General features: G+C 38.9%; 1 protein-coding gene across 4 annotated transcripts in view; it reads right to left on the reverse strand.

The window, feature by feature from the left end:
• Positions 1-16,624, reverse strand: part of Dpp10 (dipeptidyl peptidase like 10) — a 1,458,922-nt gene that overhangs the window by 537,178 nt on the left and 905,120 nt on the right. For all 4 annotated transcript variants that reach the window (XM_021165015.2, XM_021164934.2, XM_029476885.1 and 1 more), the window contains exon 2: positions 4,421-4,535. In XM_021165015.2, the coding sequence (XP_021020674.1) occupies positions 4,421-4,535 (115 nt within the window). The remainder of the gene's footprint in view (positions 1-4,420; positions 4,536-16,624) is intronic.

Raw genomic sequence — 16,624 nt, forward strand, 5'->3', positions numbered from 1 at the left:
TTCTCCTTCTCCTTCTCCTTCTCCTTCTCCTTCTCCTTCTCCTTCTCCTTCTCCTTCTCCTTCTCCTTCTCCTTCTCCTTCTCCTTCTCCTTCTCCTCCTTCTTCCTTCTTCCTTCTTCTTTCTTCCTCCTCCTCCTCCTCCTCAATTTCTCTCTTCCCTCTCCTCTTGCTCCTCCTCCTTTGTTCTACATTTGGGTTTTTGTTTGTTCATTTATTTTAAGACAGGATCTGTCTATGTTGGACAGTCTTGGCTATCTTGAAATTCCCTCTCCCTGCAACTCCTCAGCTGGCCTCACACTCATTGATCCTTTCTCTGCCCTCCAAATGCTGAGATCAAAGGCATGCAAACCCAGTACTTATTTCTTAAAACTAGTACAAGCTAAAACATATGTATGTTTGGTTAATATACCTATGTATTTAACTTTTCAATTAAATATGGAGAAAGGATTTTTCTTTTCAGAACTGTTACTTATTAAAGGGGATACTTGATTGGTTAACTCAGTCTTCGAAAACAATTAAGCCTTCTCTTCACAAGGCACAGGAATTCCTACAAGCTGGCAACTCAGGCACCTGTCTGAAATTACCTCTGTAATAAAATATGCAATCAAGCCAAAATTACAATGAACATGTGTTCTTCTAGATATAGGCTTGCATTCCTCAGCACTTACCCACAGGCTCGGAGGCTATTTTGAGAAGAGCAGCTTCTGAATCATTTCTCAGACTAGATAGTCTCTTGTGTGCTTTCACTCATCAAAACCTAAATGGTACTTTTTTCTCAGTGGAAACAACACAAAGAGAGTGTGTGTAAACTAGATTTGTATGTCAGTAGACTGGTCACCATTACTATAGCTGCTGTTATTCTTACTATGTCATGCAACAGCCATTTTTTATGATAGTTACAAAAGCAAAGAATCATTTCATAGCCCAGAAAAACCCTATGTCTGCCTCTGTCTCTGTCAACAGACTCTTTCCTTGACAACTCTCTCTCTCTCTCTCTCTCTCTCTCTCTCTCTCTCTCTCTCACACACACACACACACACACACACACACATCTCTGTTATCACTGTCATCTCTCTGTGTATCTGTCTGCCTCTGTATCTCTGTTTCTCTATCTCTCTGTTTTTCTGTATAAATCTCTGTCTCTGTGTCTTTGTCTCTCTCTTTCTTTCTGTTTCTTCCACTCCACCACTATGCCATCTTGTTTTGTTATCTCCTTCTGTCATCTCTCCCTTTCCAAGTGAAATACACTTGAAAAATTATAAATTAAAACCGTAACTGTTGATTTCAGTTGTATAGTTAATGTCATACGCAATTCAGTATTTGGACTGGGGATGGGAGAATTTCTAGACTCATGTGTTTGTGTAACAGGAAGAGAAGATTATATATTTATATTTTAAAAGAGTAGGAGTGGCAGCCAATACCAGAATATCTATACTATGGTTTAATCTTCACATTTACCTACCAAATATTTTCCTGTGTATGTTGTATTGGGGATACATACATACACATTCATGTTTCCATGTATGTAACCACACATGTACACATAAATGTGTGGATGCCATACACGAACATCAGACATCTTCTTCCATTTGTCATCTTATCTATGAGTAGGAACTTTCAGTTGAGCCCAGGGCTTACCTTCTCCCCATCCTGTAAGCTCACACATCCTATTTCTGCAACCTTCTTTTACTTATATTAGAACCAGCATTTTTGGGCATCCAATATAGATTGAAAACTAGCAGTTATCCAGAAATAATCCAGGCCTTCAACACCAGATTGGAACTGAGTAACTACCCAATTGGACCTTTCCAATGTCATACAGCCATTTTGACTTCCTGAACCATACTGTGCAAGCCATTCTAATGATTCCCATTTTAATGCATATATGTATTACAATCACTAAGTTAGAAAAAATCCTGAGTGAGCCACAGAGGGAGAGGTGGTAGAATCGCATTGAATGGGTGAATTCAAAAGAAGCACAGAAATTCTGGAACCAGGCCTTCTTTTTCTGCATCTGGGGGATAGGCATGCATTCAAGATAGCAAAAGCAAATGGTTCATTTTTTGTAATTATGCTCAAATTCTTATGTTTAAGCGAAACACCATCTGAACAGAAGCTCATCTTCCTGGAGCTGAGCTTCTTGGCATGCTACAGTCACTTATTAATGCCATCACATTGCTCAATTACTCCAAACCACAGATGCACGAATGAGGCTGTGGGGGGAGGCTCCACGGAGCAAGCTGGGTGAGCCAGCTCTTTCCAGGAAATCGGGATTTCTTTCTTATTTCTTCAGTTACCTTTCTCTCTTCTTCCCTCCCTCATTGGCTACCTTCCTTCCTTTCTCAGTCTCTCCAGAAGATAAATAGAAAACTATCAACTATTTATTTTTGCTAGTTTACATATTTTGGAAGTCAATATTTTTAAAAGATGGAATATTTCACCAAGTGGCCCATTGGAGTGATTGATAACTGTCATTTGTGTAATTAGTCACTATAATTACATGAGTAAATGACTCTGAAATGGAGCTCCTGTTAATCACATTTGTTTAATGGGAAATGAGTTCACTGTCTTTACAGGGATTAGATAATGGTGTAGTTGGTGGCAGGGGAGCTGATGTGTTTAAATGCAACATGCTTAGCAACAGGTCACAATTTTGTTAAGGTAAACTATGGACTCAATGGAAAGGTCTTGCCTCACTAACAAGGAGGAAAATAGAAGAAGACATCTAATGACAGTCTATGTACTTAAGGACCTAGATTTATTCCAGAAATGAATACATTTGCATAACACTAAGCACACCTGGGCATCTTGTCTTTGCAGAAGATACCCAGGTGGGCTACAGAAGTATGCTGGTTTTGTGCTTTTCTGGAAGATGGCTTGGGGTGCCTGTTACTTCTGCCTCACTTTTTAACCCCTACTAGAGCATAGTGTAACTCCTAGGGATTAAAGTAATCCCATGGGTAAACTAAGTGCATGAAAATTCCCACATAAGATTATGTAAAGAACCCTGTCCAAAAATTATCATTGAGGCAATACTCATTGAAATATTCTATGTTTGTAAAAGTATTGATTTCGGAACATGTAAACTACTAAAAATAAATAAATTTTATTTATGCTCTAGAGAGACTAAGAAAGGAAAGAAGAGAGCCAAAGGGGAGGGAAGAAAAGAGAAAGGGTATTGAAGAAATCAGAGATAAAATACAATCTCCTGGACAGTGATAATTCCCACAACACTTTCTGTGGAGCCTCTCCTTTACTGCTTTCCCATCAGTCTTAAGGTGTCAAGATACCAGTAACAACACTGGAAGAAGAGACAAAGGGAAAAGATCTCCACATTCTGATCTCTCTCTCTCTCTCTCTCTCTCTCTCTCTATATATATATATATATATATATATATATATGATCTCTACTCCTCCTCTCAGATCCTCCATGTCCATATATCAGGTTAGCATACACAGAAGTACAGTTCCACATGGCATGCTCTCCTTTTCCAGCCACAACAAAAGCCAAAAGGGACTATTACTCCAGTCACTGCATTTCCAAGGACCACAGAACCAACTCACTCAACACTCAGGACAATTTTGTCACCAGATTCAAAGTGACCCTTACTCATAAGAGTTTGCTCCTTTGGGGTCTTATGTATCTTGGGCTGGCAACAGCTTATATAGCTACGAATAATTGCGTACTTCTGACTTTTGCACATCTAAACTCAGCTGCAAGGAATAAGGCTCTGCACCATCACTCTCCATTTACATAGTGCTGGATGTAGGATCCAGGGTCTCATACATACTGGTTGAGCACCCTTCTAACTGAACTACAGTTGCAAGGCCCCATTTTTGAACTACAGGTGCCCTTTCTTTTTGAGAATGCCATATAAGTGACATTTGTATAAATGCTTATGTATAATGAATAGAATTTTGGGTTTGGTTTCTTGCACTTGGCTTCATGCATCCCTATCATTTTGAAGATTTTTGTGTACATTGAGCATTTACTCATTTCTCTGTGGAATACTGTTTTATTACATATTTGTTCAAGCATTAGCTACTCGAAGGATATATGGATTCATTCCTAGTTTGGGATGATTCCTAATAAAATTACTATAACTTGTGGAGTGCAAAAATGAATCACATGACATAGACATTTGTTAAAGAGAAAAATATATCTTTAAATAGTTATGGAGACCACGAATCTCCTTAGCATCCTTCTTTTACATGTTTTAGGTTCCAGCTTCACCCTAAATGCCCACAAAATATTGAAGCCACAAATATCACCATGTCATTAGGCAAATAGTCTAATTGTACTTTAAAAAATCCAGCCTGTATTAGTCTGCCCAAAGAAATCACAAACAACTACCTTTGTAAGGCATCATGAACATATCTACCATAACACCACGCAAAGAGAGGAACCGAAATGGATTACCTGGTGTTAACAGGATGACAGACATTGTGATGAGTGAACATACTACCAAGATCACCAGCAGGGCAATGGCGATTCCCTTCCAGTTTCTTTGTGGAGGGCTGTTACTTCCCAGTTCCTGCAGAGACAGAGAAGGAGGTTTGTAATTATAACATGCTCCAGGAGAAATACGTCCTTAAAAGAAAGATTCAGCACAGGCATGATCACAGTTTGAAAGCTGATTAGAATCAGTTTTCTCTTCAGCAACTTCTTTAATTATTCAAAGGTGCATGGATTATAAATGGATGGATATATTTTAAGGAGTACAATCTATTTTCTTTACCAGAGAAGGTAACATAATTTTATACATGCTGTCTTGGTGTAAATGAAGCTCCAATTCATTAACTCTAGGTAAAGGACTCTGCCAAAGTGCTTTGGAACAACAATGTCAACCTGCATTTCTAATCACTACAATGGAAGATAACACAAAGAACTGAATCCTTGAAGAACAGTCAGCTGCTGCTCAAAATGTATGAGGAAAAGATTGGAAACAACAAAATGATAAACAGTATACTTTACCATCAAAGAGTGCACATTTTTTTTCAACAAAGCAGGTTTATTTCAAATAGTTTTCCCACCATTCATTAAAAACAAACACAATTTAGTAGCTAAATTAAATGATTTTTTTTCTATTTCAATGACTAAAAATATTCTCTCACTGGACAGTGTGCAGATATTGGCAGGGAGGTAAGATTGATGGGAAAGGGCAAAAATGAACACTTTTCACAATGCCCATAGTTGAGCTGCTTGCTTTTCAACTGTTCCACCCTGCTGCCTGGAAATGTACAAGCTTCATTCTTCAAAGTCTGGAATACAAAGTTCAAATGAACCCCAGCTTTTCAATAAAGTAATTTTATGACATGGAACTTGGAACTGGAGAGATAGCTCAGTGTTTAAGAGTAGTTAATGCTTTTCTAAACGACCCCAGTTCTGTTCCCAGCACCTACTTAGGCAGTTTGCAACCATCTGTGACTCCAGTTCCAGGAGCTACAATGCTCTCTTCTGGATTCTGAGGTCACCTGCACTATATGCACATATTCATATAGATCTCTCTCTCTCTCTCTCTCTCTCTCTCTCTCTCTCTCTCACACACACACACACACACAGAGAGAGTGAGAGAGAGAGAGATCTTTAAATATATCCCATCAACACTGTTTCTGAGTGATCATTGTGATTATAAACTTGAATTCAGTCATAAACACACTCGGTATTTACAGCTGAGACCAAGAGAAATCAACTCACAGAACATGATGTGTGGTTAGTTGTTCCCTTTTTCATGATAACCACCCTAAAAATAGTAACTTTGTCTTTCATTTTGATGGAAAACTACAGTGACTTTCCATATACCTCTTTTCAAATTATGCTTGTTTTGTGTGTGTGTGTGTGTGTGTATGTGTGTGTTAGTGTGAGTATGCTGTACATGTATTTGCGATGCATATGTTTGCATGGTTGATTCGCATGCCTCCAACATGTAAATGCAGAGGCCAAAGCAGGTCATCAAATGTGTCTCAGTCTGTTATTTCTCTTCTCATTATTTTTAGACAGGGTTTCTCACTGAGCCTTGTATTGGCGATTTCTTTTCTTTTTTCTTTCCTTTTCTCTTCTCTTCTCTTCTTTTCTTTTCCTTTCTTTTTTACGTTGGTGGATATAAGCTTCAGTCATCCTCTTGGCTTTGTCTCCCAAGTCACAGGTTTAAGACAATGTATTCTACTTTTTACATGTGTGCTATGAATCTGAACCCAGGACCTCATGCTTGTTGCTGAATACTGATACTGAGCTACCTCCCTAGCCTTAATCCATGCTTATTCTCCAGTATCTCTCTTTCTATTATGCATATGAGAATTTTTATTCATTTTTACTATATTAAGTGATCTATTTATACATCATTCATTTTAGAATATCTAACATAAACTAAAGATGATGACAAATGACAAAACCTTCCCTCGAGTGGAGTGTTCACACAGACTTTTCAGAGGCTATCTACTGCAGTGGTTCTCAACCCGTGGCATGACACCTTTGGGGTTACATATCAGATATTCTGCATATCAGATACTTATATTACAGTTCCTAACAGTGTCAAAATTACAGTTATGAAGTAGCAAAGAAATCATTTTATGATTGGGGATCACCACAACATGGGGAAGTGTATTTAAGATTCTCCGCATTAGAAAATTTGGGAATCATTAATCTACTGAGAAAGAGTTATAATGATGATGGGTAACTTTCTGTGATGATGCCTGAATGAGCCTAAGAAGCCAGTGATAGGAGTGGTCACTGTTATGAATGTAAACTAGCAAATATCCTCAGAATTGACAAATGCTTAACCAATGGATAAGGTGGGAGAGATGGTTCAGTTGGTAAAGAATTTCTCTTGAAGCAAGAATACTGAAGATCTGCATTTGATCCTGTGTATTCATGTAATATAAGATAAGCTATGTGTAGAGGTATACTCTTACAATCTCCATTTTGGAAACGGGGAGACAGGTTGGGGCTTGCTCACCAGCTCATCTGGCTAAACCATTGAGTCACAGGACAGCAAGTGATTCTTTCTCAAGGAAACAAAGTAAACTTTATATTTTAGGAATGACAATAGATATTTACCTCTGTCCTCTGTATGCATGTACACCCACATAAAATACACATGCACACATACCCACCTGTGTACACACACACAAACACACACATACAAAAATAAATCTTTAAAAGCATTTTCTTTAATCACATTTTTGAGAAAATAGAGGAATTCCTTTTAACATCATTATTCTTGCTTAAACAGATATTCTACTACTTGCATCTTAAAGACTGAAACATTTATCTCGCTGGCTCTTCAGCCTGGTTCCGAACAGTCACCAGCTGTCCTAAGACAAAACTCCTTGCCTTTTATCTCTTCTCTGTATTTACTTTAGTGCTCCATTAACCTTCCTGCGTGCTTAATTCTGCAAATGCAAACATGGCATTTCCTACAAACCAACCCAATAAAACTCCAAATCATTTCAAATGGGGCAACAGATTGTCCCAACTCATCCCCTCTAGAGTAGCTGAATATTTTGAATTATTTTGATATGAATTGTTTCTATTATATTCATGCTGTTCGCATTTTCAACTGCAAATAGATTCAAGGATGATTTGATCACAAGTAGTCCAAGGACATTTATACTGAATTACATAGATTTAACACATTTGAGATCCCTTACTTGGAGCACCAAAATGCAGTTGGTTTGAATATATTAGTGATAAACTCAGAATCACTAATATTGCTTTGGTGTCACATTAAGGAAAGAAATCCAAGCCCTTTCTGGTGCTGGTCAACTAAGAGCAAGCTGAGATTTGGATACTTTATTTTACTTTTCCTGTGTCTTCCATTGTCCCTGCCTTCTGTCTATTACATGAGTCTGAATCTGTTCCTATCTGAAGGCTCTTTTCTGAGTCTATCTGTCTCCGTGTCTCTGTGTATGTCCCTACCAAAGGGATTTGCTCTGTCTTCATTGAACAGCACAGTAAGTGTCACACAGAGAAGGAATGGAATAATTTGCAGCATTAGTAACAGAACTTTGCAAGGAATTAAGTCGCTGACTACAGCTGGACTCTAATGAACCCAGGCAGCAAACAGTATTACAAACATTACAAACACACATCCAGAAATGTCTGTATGTTACATTCAACGTGTTCATTTGATAAGATGCTTTCAGCCTCTATTTTATGTTTTTAACCAATGATTATCCTAACACACACATACACATACATTGCTTTCTGCATCATAGGGCATGGAAGAGCACACATCTTAGATTTGAGCTATGCATTAGCTTAGTTTGTAAGAGTTGATTACATAGGAAATTCACCATAGCAAAAATGTTTTTCCCTCTGTTCTGGTAAAAGCAGGTTAAATAAACTATCTGCATATACAGCAATCAGAAGTCTCCTGTGATCTCAAGGTGTATTAACTGTGACTAGAAAGGCCAGAAAAAGTCCTCAGTCTCTTAAAATTGAAGAACAATTTTCATAATAATATATTGCTTTACTGAACAAGCTGAAAATATCATTAAGAAAATCGAAAATAATCAACTTCAGAAAGTTCTCCTCTGAACCTCAAACACACATCAGGGAACATGGACAGACAGAGGGACAAACAGATGAACAGAAAAAAAAAAGAAAAAAAAGCCCATGTGAACATGTGCGAGCACACACAGGTTCTAATAAAAACAATGAATAAATAAATACAATAAAACTAATTTTAGATTTTCTATATTGATTCATATCATAGAATCAGCATAGTAGCTGCCATATACCTCAATTCATTGAGAATATTTATAAGGTATAGTTAGAAATTGTCTACCTAGATCTAGCTTGAAAAACCTCAACATACAAGACTCTGACAGTTAGGCAAATTTCCCAAAGGAATACTCTGTACCATTTCACAAAATGTCTGGAGTGGTTGTAGGCTTCAGAGTTTGAGTGCATTACACAAGATGCACTGGGGAAGACATTAAAATATGACAACTGTCCAATCAGCATAGCGCATACTGAACAGTTTGCCAAATACTAGGCTACCTGCAAAGCTACAAACCCTGCTGTAGGAAATGAGGAATATCCCTAGTTTCTTCAAATTGGCATGAGGTAACCATTTTGCACAGTCAACATGTATGGAAACATGGTGGCCAAAGCTTTGGGATAGTGCAGGACTTGAAGCCAATCCATATCCAGAGGTATAAGTCAGTGAAGTTCCTTTTAAATGGAGTCTATATAAAGCTACTATCTGTATGTTTAGAAAGTTCACTGGCTTGTATGGTTCTTTGGAAAGAAAATGATGGACATAATTTTGTTAGACTAGACTCATAACTAAAGAGAAAATGAAATAATGTTTAAATAAATCCCAAAATGTACAGGACTGAAGACTTAATGTTTATTAAAAAGCATTTATTTGTGTGTGTGTGTGTGTGTGTAACTGTGTGTGTGTGTTCATAATAGCTCAAGTGTGAAGGTCAGAGGACAACTATGGACTTGATTTCTTCTTTTACACTATGTGTGTACATGGACACAGATGTCATGATGTGGTATGAAGGGCAGAGAACATCCATCCTGCAGGGGTCAGGAGTCAGTTCTCCCTTTAGCCCTTGTGTATCCTGGAGATGGAACTCAGCAGCAAGCTCCTTTTCCCACTGAAGGAGATTGCCCTGCCTGGATTATAGATTACATCTACTAATATTGGCATCTCATTAAATATTTCTATAAAACTGCAACTTTTTGTGTGTGCTACAGGGAACTGAACTCACAGCTAGAAGTTTCAAGGGTTAGTGGATGGCTCCCTAGATAAAGGCACTTATTGTCAGGTTTGACTTTGTGAGTTCAATCCCTGGGATCCAGAAGACAGAAGCAGACAACCTATTCCTGGGCATTATTATGACTTACATATGTGCATTGTGTAACACATGTAAGCATGAATCCTCATGTGTGCACAGCATGCATGTACACACACATACAGACAACACACACACACACAACACAAAACACACACACACACACACTGAGAAACAAAAATAAATAAATAAATCTGTATAACAAAAAGATAAAAACTGTTAAATCGAAAGGTGAGAATGTAGCCTACTAGAAAAACTAGCCACATGTTTTCAAGCTGTAGCACAAGAATAAAGAAATAAAGTCTAGCCAAAAGCAATAAGATGACATTTTTGCAATTTTTATAACCAAATTTAAAATTTGTATATGAACTCTGTTGATGAAAATATTATGTGTGAAAATGCATTGTATTAAAAATATTTGTTTTTATTTTTAAAAAAGATTTAACAAATGAAAAGGTTAAACACCCCTGCAGAGGCAGGCCTGATTTTCTTCAAAAATATAGCACTTAGAGACCAGCAGCTGTTGGTAGTCTCGTTTAGGATTTTGTAAGTACACAGATAGCCAGAGCTAGATAGCAGATGACCAATCCAAATCAATCAATCAATCAATCAATCAATAAACAAGGGAGGAAACTAAATTTCATTTTCTTTCTTTCTATCTATTTATTTATTTATTTATTTATTTATTTATTTATTTATTTTAAACTCCAGATTTTATTCCCCTCCCAGTCCATCCTCTGACTGTTCCACAACCCATCCCTCCTCCCTGTCCTCCTGTCTCCATGAGGATGTCCATACCTCTCACCTCCACCACACCAAACCTCTAAACTCCTTGGGGCCTCCAGTCTCTTGAGGGTTAGGTGCATCTTCTCTGACTAAACCCAGACCCAACAGTCCTCTGCTGTGTATGTTATGGGGGCCTCATATCAGCTGGTGTATGCTGCCTGGTTGGTATTCCAGTATCTGAGAGATCGCTGGAATCCAACACAATTCTTCAAAGACATGGAAAGAGCAATTCTCAAATTCATCTCAAAAGGCAAAACAAACAACCAACAAAAAACACACACACAAAACAAACAAACAACAAAAAAACACACAAAAAACAAAAAACAAAACAAACAAAAAAACCAAAAACAAAAAACAAACAGAATAGTGAAAACAATACTTAACAATAAAAGAATGGCTGGGGGAATCACTATCCCTGACCTCAAGATTTACTACAGAGCAACAGTGATAAAAACTACATGGTATTTATACAGAGACAGACAGGTTGATCAATGGAATAGAATTGAAGACCCAGAAATAATACCACACACTTACAGGTACTTGATCTTTGACAAAGTAGCCAAATATATACAATGGAAAAACAAAAGCATCTTCAACAACTGATGCTGGTCTAACTGGCTGTCAATATGTAGAAAAATAGAAATAGATCCATATTTGTTACTTTGCACAAAGCTCAAGTCCAAGTGGATAAAGAACCTCAACATAAAACCTGATCCACTGAATCTAATAGAAGAAAAAGTGGGGAAGAGCCTTGAACTCATTGGCACAGGGGGAACTATCCTGAACAGAATGCCAATGGCTCTCTCTCTCCAAGATCAAGAATTAATAAATGGGAACTCATAAAACCGGAAAGCTTCTGTAAGGCAAGAGACATAGCATAAGACAAACTGGCAACTTCTAGATTGGGAAAAAAATTCCACTAGTCCCACATTTGATAGAGGGCTAATATCCAAAATATATAAATAACTCAAGAAGCTAACCACCAAAAACCCATACAAGTCAATCAAAAAATGGCATATAGAACTAAGCCAAGAATTCACAATAGAGGAATCTTGAATGACTGAGAAATACCTAAAGAAATGTTCAGAGTCCTAGGTGATCACAGAAATGCAAATCAAAATGAACCTGAGATTCCACCTTACACCAATCAGAATGGCTAAGATTAAAACCTCACAGGACAGCACATGTTGTCAAGGATGTGGAGAAAGAGGAACACTCCTCCATTTCTGGTGGGATTGCAAACTGGTACAACCACTCTGGAAATCAATCTGGAGGTTCCTCTGAAAATTGGAAATAGATCTACCTGAAGACCCAACTATACCACTCTTGGGAATATACCCAAAAGATGCCCCACCATACCACAGGGGCACATGTTCCATTATGTTCACAGTGGCCTTACTTGTAAGAGCCAGTTGCTGGAATCAACCCAGATGTCCCACAACAGAAGAATAGATACAGAAAGTGTGGTTCATTTACACAATGGAATACTACTCAGCTATTAAAAATGAGGAAATCCTGAGTTTTTCAGGCAAATGGATGGAACTAGAAAATACCATCCTGAGTGAAGTAACTCAGATCCAAAAGGACATGCATGGTATGTACTCACTAATAAGTGGATATTAGCCAAAAAATGAAAAGCAAAAGAAAAAATTAAAAAGAATAAGTGCTGAATACCCAAGATACAGCCCACAGAACTCAAAAAGATCAACAGCTAAAGGGCCCAAGTGAGGGTGTCTCAGTCCCACTCAGAGGGAGAAGAAAGTAGACACAAGGGGGGAGGGAAGGACCGGGAAGGGGAAGGAGGTGAGGGGGGGCAGAGAGAGAGGAACATGTTTGGGTATTGGGTGGGGGGAAAAGGACTGAAATCTCTGAGGCCAGCAGTATAAATGGAAACATGAGATCTCAGGAGGTAGAAGGTTGGGGGAACCCTCCAGAATGCACCAGAGACCTGGGAGGTGAGAGACTCTCAGTACTCAAAGAGAGGAACTTTAAATGAGATGCCCTACACTGGGGAGAGGGAACTTGTTGAGCCACCTCCAGCAGAAGGACAGGGCATCAAGTTATGGATGGGGTTGCCAACCTACAGTCAAAACTCTGACCCATGATTGTTTCTGTCTGAAAGAACTGCAGGGATGGAAATGGAGAGTAGCCTGAGGAAAAGAAGGTCCAGCAACAAGCCCAAAGTGGGATCCAGCTCAAGGAGAAGTGCCAAGGCCTGACACTATTACTGAGACTATGGAGTGCTCACAAAAAGGGACCAATCATTACTGCTCTCCGAAAGACCCAATAAGCAGCTGAAAGAGTCAGATGAAGATATTTTCACCCAACCAATGGACAGAAGCTGCTGAGCCCTGTGTTTGAATTAGGGGAAATCTGGAAGAACCTGAGGAGGAGGGCAACACTGTAGGAAGACCAGCAGTCTCCATTAATCTGGACCCTGGGGAAAACTAAATCTTAAAGAAAAAAACTACATAGAATCAGTTTCACAGATAGGAGTGGATCTGATTTGATTTTTCCCGATTATCTTCTCTGACCAAGGAAGGGCAGCTGAGAATCCACACACCACACCAGTGAGAAATACCATTGGGCCTGGGGATGCAGCTCAATGTTTAAGAGCACTTGCTGCTCTAATAGAAGACCCAGGGTGGCTCACAATGAATGTAACCTCAACTCAGAGCTTCCCTTGGCTTCCTTGGATACTTGTACTAGTATTTACAGACATACACAAACACATAACATATCTTTAAACAAGGGAAACAGACCTGACATGCTCTCAGGTGTGCTGAGGCAATTTTGCCCTTCCCTCACAGTGGTCCCCAGCCAGCTACTCTAGGTTCCTTTCCTGGGTCTTCTGAAAGCTTTACCTTGTGCCTGTGGTGTCACTATCACCCAATCATCAGCCTTGCCCTAGTGTCTCTCAGCTTTGAGTTCTCCAGGCCTTTTGTTTTCTACCTTTCTAGACCATTCTTAATATTACCTTGGTATGACCCATAAACCAACACTATCAGTACTGCCTGAAATCTTGCTTGACATAAACATTATTCAGCCCATCCCAGTTTTCCCAAATCTCCAGAACCAGTGCAGGCCCCTCACAGATTTCCCAGGCTCTCCAGAATCTGCCACATGCTAAAGAACCATTCTTAGAGGTTGGGGCTCCTCCAATCAAGGTCAGTACCACCACTTAAAGTACAAATGCAAAGAATTTCTTCTAGTTCTAGATAGTTCAGCAATCTTTCCTAAAAAGCAAAACAAGACAAAAACAAACGAATGAAACCTTCCCGGGTGAGGTTCTTGGGCTATAGCTCTGTTGGAGAGTGAGAGTGCTTGCGCAGTACTCGTGAAGATCTGTATCCCCAGAATCCTAGAAACTGGGTGTGGTGTGCATATCTATAATCACAGAACTCTAAAAGTGGAAGCAGTTGATTCAGATCAAAGTTAATAACCAGCCAGGGCTACATAAGCTTTCTTAAATACAAACAAACAACAGACAGAAGCCAAAGAAGAATCCAGATGACCTCTGTATAAAAGGAAGAATAGGAGTCTTGACGTTAATACTGTTTAGTTTAGGCTCAATGCAAGGTGATACCTGCATTATGGCTTTGTGGCTGCACATTTCACATGACTAGATCTTATTCCCCATTCATCGACCTACTAACTCTGTTAATGCACAGTTGTCTGAATCTCTGCCAGCAGAACTATCAGCATAATTACTCATGATAAGACACCAGATCTGGCAAGTTCGTATTCTTCACAGGCTAACTTTTTCATGTAATATTTAACTCTAAACTGAAACTCCTCCCGCTCTCAGCCAGAAACTATTTCATACTCATGTGTGGTAGTAACATACACACCAAATATTCTCAAAACATCGAGACTAAAGCATTTGCTCAGCTTTTCACATTAAGAGCCAAAAACAAGGCTTTGTGTCACCAATATAAAGCCAGAGGGAAAACAGTTACCAACTGCATGGGGATTCAGGCACATCCACATAAGCTCAGTGTGCACCTGACAGTTCATCTCAGGAGCATCTCCATGCAGTATATAGGATGCTGAAAGAGGGCTAGGTCCATGGCTAAGTGGATAAGGCCCTTGTCTGCTTTGCAGGAAGCCTTAAGTTTGATCTATATAGCACTGCATAAACAGAGCATGGTAGCACAGACCTGCAATCCCTGAATTTAGGAAGTAGAGACAGGCAGATCAGGAACTCAAGTTCATTCTGAATTATATAGCCAGATGGAGGCCAGCCTGGGTTCCATGAGACCTTGTCTCCAAAAGAACAAGGAAGATGAGGAGAAGAGGGGATAAGAAGAAGTGTGGAAGCATGCCTTCTTTACAGACTAGCTCAGTAATCCTATATTTCTGATTTAGTTAGCCAACATACATTGTTATTGCACCAGACCATTAAATTTAATTAACTTATTTTTTAAAACTATGTATGTATGTGTTTTAGGTGTGTTTGTCTGAGTGCATGCACACAGGCAAGCATAGAGGCCACAGAAGAGCACTGGATCCCCTGGAACTGGAGTTACAGGTAATTGTAAGATGCCTGAAATAGGTGCTATGTTAAGTCTACTGCACCACTTGCTCTTTAAGTGTTATGCCATTTCTCTGGCTATACAATTCATTTTTGAATATGAAAAGAGTATAAAAGTAATCTTCTACTATGTTTGTTAAAAGTTTCTAGAGTGATGCTGCCTTCATCTTGTCTTCAAAGCACAGCACAATTTGAGGTATCTGGTGTGTCCACTCATATTGTTTAAACAAACCACAAGTTACTTTCAAGTTACTTTCAGAATTTATTTCCAAATTCTTTTAAAAATCTTTAAAAAGGGAGCAATATAAAGCTCAATTGAGTTCAGATTATCCAAATTTAATAAGGAATATTCCTAATGAGAGAACACGGAAGCCCTGGTAGCTTGACCTCCCTACCAGTCCATTCGTTAATCATTGCTTTTATGAATTAAAATCAGTCTATTATTTATTTTTAAGCATCAAATAATGATAGCAGTATGGGGTCAATTTGTGTCATTGGGGATTATGTGACGGGGCCAAGATGTCACAGAATCCTCACTTCTTCCTTAAAACTCCTACATGTAGCATATGTTGTTCACTTGCAAAATAGAATTTGTATTGTGTATAATTTCTCTGAGTTTCTTACAAAGTAACACAGTGAAAGGGTTTGTGAGTTCTAGTCCATCGATTTAAGCTCTGTAGCCATATCTGTCCAATTTAAAGAAATAAATAGCAGCTACATGTAGTCGTTCATAAGGATTAATTGTCATTAAGGCAGGGAACTGCAGTTCCTTTGAAATGAAGAGTTTAAGACATTTTTCAATTCAAAATAAACATAAGTTTTTGAAGTCTGAGTTTGACTTGGGCTATTGTTAAGGTAGACTTCTTCCTACACTGCCTTAATGGAGGATGGGAGAAATAAGCCAAGGTAGAAAAGAAGGGATGGAGAAAGGGGAGGGGGGAGGGGGAAGCAAAGGAGGGATGGAGAGAGGGGATACTGGGTAGCTTACTGCAATCAAATAACTTTCACTCTACATAGAGTGTGGAATAACATACACTCTAAGGGAATAATAACAGTTCCTTAAACATGAAAGGAGCCTTCAAAGGCCCTGAAGGGGATGAGAACCCCACAGGAAGACAATAGTGTCAACTAACCAGGATCCCTGGTTGCTCTTTTATTTATTTATTTTTGAATTTTTTTCATTACTTATTTTCTTCAATTACATTTCCAATGCTATCCCAAAAGTCCCCCATACCCTCCCCATCACTTCCCTACCCACCCATTCCCACTTTTTGGCCCTGGTGTTCCCCTGTACTGAGGCATATAAAGTTTGCATGTCCAATGGGCCTCTCTTTCCAGTGATGGCCTACTAGCCCATCTTTTGATACATATGCAGCTAGAGTAAAGAACTCTGGGGTACTGGTTAGTTCATAATGTTGTTCCACCTATAGGGTTGCAGATCCCTTTAGATCCTTGGGTACTTTCTCTAGCTCCTCCATTGGGGGCCCTGTGATC

This window comes from Mus caroli, chromosome 1 (assembly GCF_900094665.2).
Source record: "Mus caroli chromosome 1, CAROLI_EIJ_v1.1, whole genome shotgun sequence".
NCBI classification, from domain to species: domain Eukaryota; kingdom Metazoa; phylum Chordata; class Mammalia; order Rodentia; family Muridae; genus Mus; species Mus caroli.